Source organism: Populus alba, chromosome 19 (assembly GCF_005239225.2).
Source record: "Populus alba chromosome 19, ASM523922v2, whole genome shotgun sequence".
In the NCBI taxonomy this organism is placed as follows: Eukaryota; Viridiplantae; Streptophyta; class Magnoliopsida; order Malpighiales; family Salicaceae; genus Populus; species Populus alba.
The window spans coordinates 4034564-4043003 of record NC_133302.1 but is presented as its reverse complement, the minus strand read 5'-3'; the positions used below and the strand labels follow the sequence as shown (position 1 = coordinate 4043003).

At 35.8% G+C, this 8440-nt stretch overlaps 2 protein-coding genes across 2 annotated transcripts; one reads left to right on the top strand and one right to left on the bottom strand.

Annotated features, from left to right (window-relative positions):
* Positions 1–1266: 1266 nt before the first annotated feature.
* On the top strand, positions 1267–2031 carry LOC140955022 (disease resistance protein RPV1-like). The gene is made up of 2 exons (XM_073406535.1): positions 1267–1332; positions 1603–2031. Exons 1-2 carry the CDS (start codon positions 1267–1269, stop codon positions 2029–2031), a joined length of 495 nt encoding a protein of 164 aa, XP_073262636.1.
* On the bottom strand, positions 1879–7333 carry LOC118052589 (probable disease resistance protein At4g27220). Its single transcript, XM_073406850.1, has 4 exons — positions 6804–7333; positions 2881–6161; positions 2513–2638; positions 1879–2309 (listed from the first exon to the last, which is right to left on the bottom strand). Exon 2 carries the CDS (start codon positions 6153–6155, stop codon positions 2913–2915), a length of 3243 nt encoding a protein of 1080 aa, XP_073262951.1. The 5' UTR covers positions 6156–6161; positions 6804–7333; the 3' UTR covers positions 1879–2309; positions 2513–2638; positions 2881–2912.
* Positions 7334–8440: the final 1107 nt, after the last annotated feature.

Genomic DNA, 8440 nt, shown 5'->3' with positions numbered 1-8440 from the left:
CGAAAAAGAACATCAACATCATTCCAAAATGAATAATTTGATTGAACCATTTTATCCTTCAGAAAAAACCTACTTATCTACCCGTGCATGTATAGACTAACCGATGAGTCACCTTGTCGAAGCTCTTGAAAGGAGCCATGGAGTTGCATGATGCGAGAATTAGATGGAGAGGTAAGCGCTTTCTCAAAAGTGCACCAAACACAATGCGAAGTAGAACAATCTACCACGAGATGCAACACATCCACACAGAGAGAGGAGAGTAAAGCACTCAAAATAAGTTGATCATGTTGCTTCCAACGAAGAAAAGAAGGGCTGATGATAGAGGAAGAACCAGCAGAGCTGTCAAAAATATGAGATGGAGGACACGACACTGAGCCGTCAACGAAGTGAAAAACACCTTGACCAAGGAGATATGGCTTCATCTGCATTCTCCAATAGAGATAATTGGTGTTCGTAAGCTTTAGCGAAACAACTTGGTGAGTGTTCGCTAAAGGAATAATAGTTGTAGTGTGGGTTCCCATGAGAGGTAAAGGAACAGCAGGGACTTGGGAGGAAGAATCAGAGACAAGCTCTGCAAGTGGAGGCTACTGTGGGGAGGAAAAAGCACCAGCGGCAGCAACTTGGGGATAGCTGGCCGGCTGTGCTGCGCCACCTGTGGAGAGGGAGAAGTCGGCGGCAGCAGTAGAATCCATGGAGAGAAAGTAAAGAGAGGGCTGGCTGTAAAGGGAGGAAGGGAGAAAAGAGTTTTGACGGCAGAAAGCTCTGATACCAAGTTGAGAATAATTGGGAAGCTTGACCTAATAGGTAGCCAACCCTTTCTATATATATATGTAAGGCAATATACAATAGTAATGGTGGAGTTTACCACACAAGAGTATGTCTACAATATTTCCTATATAAGTATATTCTATAATACAGCATGTCGCGGGATAGTTTTCAAAATCTATTATTACTTAGTTCTTTAATAATCAAAATAGATATTTATACAAAATGCTATAATTTAGATTCTCAAAAAATATTTTTTTATTAAATGAATTATTCTTTTCTATTGCAAGTATTTATTTTTTACCAAATATTGTTTTTTATTAATAGCCTTTTTTTAATTAAAAGAAAACATGATTGAAGTTTTTTTAAAAAAAAAATCAATAATTTAAAATAAGTAAAAAAAAATATAAGGAATTCTACTTATTGCTTGGATGAGCTGGTGAAGATGATTTGATGTAAGGAATCAAATTAAGGGACACGTGGTTTTACCTGTGTTCTATAATGTGGATCATCAGAAATGGAAGAACAAAAGAAGCATTTTGGAGAATATCTGCATTTATAAGCATGGTGAGTACAGAAAAGTTGTAGGGGTGGAAGGAAGCTCTAAGAAAAGCAGCTGCCAGGATAGTATTTAGACAATGCTTCTTTATAGTAATTTTTGTAGATGAAAACGAGAGATATCAATTTATTATTTTTAGAGTTATTATTTCTTGAATTTTTCATTTAAACTCCCTGTTTTTTTTCATTTCAGTATATTATAGGAAAATTAAATAAAATTTCTCTTAAATTCAACCTGATTTTCACAATCATATTATAAATTTATTTTGTTTGTAATAGTTCAAATTTGTTGACAAGGTCTTGAATATATTGGGACGCACATTCTTACATGTTGCTGATTATCCTGTTGGGTTAGATTCTCATATGCATGGATACTGTATGTTAAGCAATGGGTCAAATGATGTTCGCACGGTAGGGATCAGGGGAATTGGTCGAACAGGGACACCTGTTGCCAAAGCTATTTACAACAAAATTGCTAATCAATTTGAAAGCAGCTTCTTTCTTGCAAATGTTAGAGAAATGTCGAAGCAAAACAGGGCTGTTGAACAACAAGAAACACTTCTGTCTCAGATACAGGAGAGAAAATTTATAGCTGGGAATCTCTATCCAGGAATAGATGCGATAAGGGACAGATTGTGCACTAAAAAGGTTCTTATTGACATTGATGATGTTAGCTTGATGAATAGATTGCCTTGGTACAGACAGTAGAATCATTATTACGAGAAGATATGAACATTTGTTGTTTTCCCATGGAGCGGAAATACTACACAAAGCAGAGGAACTATGCCCCAGTGATGCTCTCTCACAATTTAGCTGGAAAGCATTTAGAAAACCCCAACCCTCTGAGGATTTTGTGGAGCTTTGCCTTGATGTTGTAAGATTTTCCAAACACTAATCAGCAGATTCAGGTTGAAATCTCTTGCCACCCTGCTTCTTACTGCCTAAGAGAAACTGGAGGCCTTTCCGGATATTGTGGAAGAGATGCCCTGTTTGAGAAAGTTGGCGTAAATATTAGTACATACTAAACCAGTTGATAAGGTGACAAAACAGCAGAATCAAGAGTTGTTTTTTATCTGTCATCCAGAACCTAGTAAATTGCAAGATCCACCAGTAATGACTACACTAGAACATGTTTTAGCCTAATACTCCTAGCATGGTTCCTTACATATAGCAAATTGAAGACACTTACATAGTATTTCATGAGCTGTTAGCCATTCCTTTGGATCATGTTCATGCATGTTCTTATAAGATCCCTGGCACTGCCTGAAATGTTAGGCCATGGCTTAGACTCGAAATCTAACTGGCCTTGAAATATCTGCTTGAAGATCCCCATCAGAAAAAGAAGCAAGAAAATATTGTGAGTAGCATAAAAACTCAATAATTAGAAACTATCCCTACCAATTTACGTTCTTTCTGTTATATTTCAATAAAGGTTAGAATGATAGCAGCAAAATCATTAGATTGACCAATCATTAAGCTGTTATGGTTGAGGCTAATTCATTAAAATTAAATTTAAGGTCGATAGAGATTGAGAGAGAGAGGAATCACCATGCTTACCTGTAATTCAATATTAAGCATAGAGTCATCTCCTATAAAAACACTACAAAGGGTAGAAGGACATCCTTTGTGTTCGGATGCTCCCACTCCACTACTGACTCCCACCATTCTTTTGGATATATACATATTCTTGCAAGAGAAGGGGGAGGAGATGGCTGGCCATTTTCAAGCACTGTGGGAAAAATCTCCATTCTCTTTAGCTCATGACAATATGATACTTCAATTTCTTCGAGAGAATCGCAAATCAGCTTTGCACTACAAATGCTTCTAAGTTTTGGTAAGTCACACAAGTCCAGAACTCTTAACTTCGGGAGTTTGAATTCGATGTTGCTGCTGCTTTCTTCTTCACCCACAACATCTTCTTCATCTGATCTTGTCCATATTATCTCCTCCATTTTCTCACAATCATAAACTATAATCTGTTCCAGGTTTACAAGGCTTGGCAACAAGGCAAGAGGGAAGAGCTTCTTCATGCTTCTACATCTATAACAATTGAACTTTTTAAGACTTGAAAATATTCCATTATAAGATGAAGATGGTAGTGGAGCAGAGCAAAACCAAGAAGATGAAACCATGCTCTCTATGCCATTGCAATCCCAAATGCTGATGACCTCCAGTTCAGTTGCAGTCTTCATCAAGAATGGAACATCACATAAACTTGTTGCATCGTTACATTTATAAATCAGCAGTTCTTGAAGGTCATTTAAGAACATGTCCTGAAAATTCCCATCTCTGTTGAAAGTCAAATTACCCAACCAAACACTTTTATCTCTACAATACGTGTACTTATCTAAAAGATGAAACTCCTCAAAAAGACCTACAAAAATTTTGTATGTACTTGGTGAGTGGTTCTCATCCCGAGATTTGAGATACTCTACCAAGTCAGAGTGACCTTCAAAGTGGCATTCTAAAGTTTCCAACTTCCTCAAGCACCCTACTTCCTTTCCCTTAACTGTTACTGGGACATATTCTGATTCAAATCCAGTAGGCATCCACTCCTCTAATATAAAGACTTGCAAGTGAGAGAGTTTTGATAGTATCCCACCGGGAAACTCCTTCTCACCACATCCATTAATTCTAAGATATCTCAGGTTGGATAGACATTCCATGCCTTGAGGCATCTTTTCAAGTGTTGTCTTAGAGAGATCTAACTTTTTCAATGCCCTGAGCTTCTGCAATGATGGTACATGTCTTAACTTCTCACAACCTTTAAGCAATAATGTAGTGAGACGCACCAAATCAGAGATAGAATCCGCCAAATTTTCAATATTTGTATAAGACAGATCAAGTACCTTAAGCCCAAGTAATTGCTTAAAAAATGAATCTGCAATAAATCCCAACCTTTCATTATGACATAGTAATAGAGTTGACAGATGGGGACACCTTGGTGAATGACTGGAAGGAATTTCTTTAATGTGATTATGCATTAGTGAAACTCTCGTAAGATTCTCTGTCCACTCCTCTGCATCCGGTAATTCTCTTAATTGTGCACCTGCTTGAACAATGACTTGGGAGTTCTCTTGCAGTATTTGGATGGCCATGTCCCTAATCAAGTCATGCATCTTGACAAATCTACGAATATTACACAATCTACCCCATTCCAATAAGCAGACATCTTCAAGTCTATTGAGCATGGTGTGGCCCTCATCAAGTTCTTCTTGCCTCCTCCCTATTCCTTCCACTATTCCTTCGTTGATCAAATAATCTATCAACTCCTCCCTTTCAATCTTATGATCTTCAGGAAACAATGTGCAATATAAGAGACATTTTTGTAGGGCCAAATCATCTAAACGATCATAACTAAACCTCAATAACCTGAATACCTCATCTTCCATATCCCTAAGTTTTGATTCTTTTAATTTCTTCAATGTATTCCTCCACTCGTGTATATCATCCACTCCCCTCAAGCTTCCTGCCACTGTTATAATCCCCAATGGCAAACCAGCACATTTTCTTATAACAGCTACTGCAATTCGTTCCACTTTTGGAGAAAATGCTATGTTATGTCCAAGTTCCTCCATGAACAAAGTCCAAGCTTCTCCCTCAGAAAGTGGCATCACTTTCATTTTGTGTTGGCAATCCATCCGATCACAAATCCGTTCTGATCGAGTTGTCATAATCAACTTGCATCCTTTCAATGAGATAGGAATTCCCACTTTGTGTGGCTTAAAAAAGTTCCACAAATCATCTAAAATGAGAATCCATTTTTTTTTCTTTCTTAGTTCTTTTGACAATTTAACAGCTCTACTCGCATCATCATCTTCACTTGAAAGATCTAGATCAAGACGTTTAGCAATAAGATTCTGCAATCTATTAATGCTAAAATCTCGAGACATAGTCACCCAGTAAACATAATAAAATTCTGGTCTTTGTAGTAGAAGTTCATTATGGATATGTTGCAGCATTGTCGTTTTACCAACTCCCCCCATTCCATAAATGCCAATGATTGAGACTCCATCATCTATTAATAAAGACCGTATCACATGCGTATTCTCTTCAAATGCTCGACCCACTAGCCCTGTAGAGCCAATAGGTAATAGATCTCCTCTGGTCTCATCGTATTTAAGGCCTCCGGAAGAACTAGCTCCTCCGCCAGGCTGCTCTGATCTTCCACTATTGTTCTCCACATCCTCCTCCTCCTCCTCCCTCCCCTCGTCTGGTTCTGTCCTCACTCTAACCATGTTCTGCACATCATTCATAATGGTATCGTTGTTTACTAATGGAGACCAGAGTTGATCATAATATATTCCATGGTCAAGGCACAACGGATCTGTTGGTTGGAATGAATCTCCTCGAGGCTCATCAGCTTGATTAATTGATGGCCTCTCGAGAGAGCCACCTCTCTCCAGATGCTGCACTTGTTCTGTTCTCGGTATAGTCTCAATCTCTTTATCAGTGATGCTATCCACCCACTCTTCGAGCTCTCCAGGGGAAAAAGCATCTCCTTGCTGTGCCATTTCTACATGTCTCCCTTCATTGTTCTGTTCTTGTATCGAAGCTGAAATTGCATTACTGGCCTCTTTACATCCTGAGCCTGCTACAGTTTTAAGTTTTTTATCTGGAGGGCCATCAATTGCTGCACGGGCTGCTTCTTGAACTTCTTCTGGGACATCTTTACAGATTTTAACACCCCGCCGTTTCACTCCTGACAAATGTAATTTGACCCTCGAAATGGAAGTACCTTTGGCAAATAAATGCCCACAAAACTTACACTCCATCCTACCATCGTCCATTATTTCAACATCGTTCCAGAATGGATCATATGATCGTAACATTTTCTCCTGTAGAAAAAAAATAAAAGTATTGAATAGAAAAGTTTTAATTTGAAAAATAATAAAAAATAGTTCCATACATGATAAGATGGATCCAGTGCATATTTAATTCTCTTAAAGATGTCAAAAAGTTTATTGATTAATACTTAAATATATTGATAGACGAGCAATTCATATATCATAACTATAAAATTCCACATTTGACATTAAGAATTTTACATGAAGTAAAGAAGGATAATATAAAATAATACATTCGACTTTAAACAAAAGTGGATGGTAATGCTATAATTTATATTGTAAAATATATTTAACTCAAATTCAAACAGTGTCTTGCAACAATCATAGGACTATAAATTTGAAAAGTGGAAAGTATAATCAATTTAAACAAGAGAAAGCAAAGGGTAGGCAAAGTTACACTGACGTGAGAAGATGGACATCAAGGACAGAATCTGTTTAATATATGTATATATATATATATATATATATATATATGGACATCACGAAGAGTTGATCGAAGACCTGTCAAGTCTTTATATTACAAAGGCAATTCAAAGAGCCCGTTTCCAGTAATTTTCAGAATGTTGTTAGGTGGTGAAAAATCAAAATGATAAAAAGAAAAAAATTGAAGAAGATGAAGTATAAATATTTTACCTGTACTCGAGTTGTTCTTCGAGTGCTGGTTAATTTGCCTGAGCAGTATTCAGGGAAAAAAACAGAGAGAGCAGAGAAGAATGTATAATGAGATATGGTACGTACTGAGGGGGGAAAGGAAAACTGGGAATGGTATAATAAGATGATATGTGCAAGATGTTGAGCTCCAGATGATTCAATCAGAAAAAGAAGCAGAGATCATAAGAAAAAAATAATAATAACAAATTTGGTGAGGGAAATAAGCTAAATCAATGGTAGACTAGATGTGATATTGTGGAAGAGATTGTTACAGTGAGAAGGAAGCAACAACTTTACCACAGATTATATACCGAGAGACAGCAAGCTTCTTTTCACCTTTAATTTGTTCGTCTTTTTTCTATTATTTTCTTTCTTTCTTTTTCTTTTTCTTTTTCTTTTTTCTTCTTCTTTTTAATTTGATAAGAGCTGCATAGAATTACGAACTTTAACTAAAGAATCAGAGTGGGTTAACTTGTGAATCCATGATCAATGAGCATCAGTTTAAAGTACTATCACTTACGTATCAACTTAATCACCATCTTCATATTCATGACCTCTATGAAGTTTTAAATAGTTTATAAGCAATTCTTTCATTACAAACATACTTAATAAATAATATTTATTATCTTATACCTTAAGATATTTTTACAGAAAATATATATATCTTGATCCATAATAACTTTTTTGAGAGATTTAAATACTAAATCTAATTTGATAAAAAAAAATTAAGGATATTTTACTTTTCCAAACTGAGTTCTTTTGTCTTTATACTGCTTCTTGATGAATTGACTCGTGCTTACAACCTGTGCATGGTCGAATGACAAGTTGCTTTTGCTTTGCTCAGCCATCATCTCTCTCTCTCTCTCTCTCTCTCTCTCTCATTTCAACCTTTGCTGCTTTCGGCAGGGACAACAAAGAGGAACTAGTTATCTAGGAGGATAAGGAGTACAAAAGTAAACAGGTGCCACAAATCATTATCTGCTCTCTTTCTCCCTCTCTGTATGTGAGTTTGTGGTTATCGGAACTAAAAGAAATCCTAGTTTTTAACAGCTCATAGATGCAAAGACAGACAAGAAACAAATAGAAGACAGTACAGCATGCAGTTAAATACCGTTTGGTATTAAGGATTGTTTTTTTTTTCCCAACCGCAGAAACAAATCGTTTCTGGTATTTGCTTTGACCCCATGTGTAATTTCTTTCAAATCTTGATTTTGTAAAAATTTAAATAGCATAATTTTTATTTATAAAGATTTATTTTTTATTTATTTTATATAAAAAAAAACCCATCTCAAAGTAATTTAATCAAATATATTTTTAAAAAAAATTTAGTTTTTAAAAAAACCATAACTAACAATGATGTGATAATAATTACTGTAAATAATCAGAAAAGAGGTGGCGTTTTCCTGTCGTGTCTATTGGAAAGATTTTCGTTTGTTTGCTTCGCTTTTTTAGAGGGTTAACATACACAGCAAATTTATTTAAGAAAAATAGTATAGAAGCAAAAAACAAAGTATAATGACAAAAGTTATGGCAATGGTACTGCTAAAAATATTTCTTTTTCTTAATTTGAAAGTGACGGAAATATATTGTCACAATCTCTTAAAATGTATATTTAATAT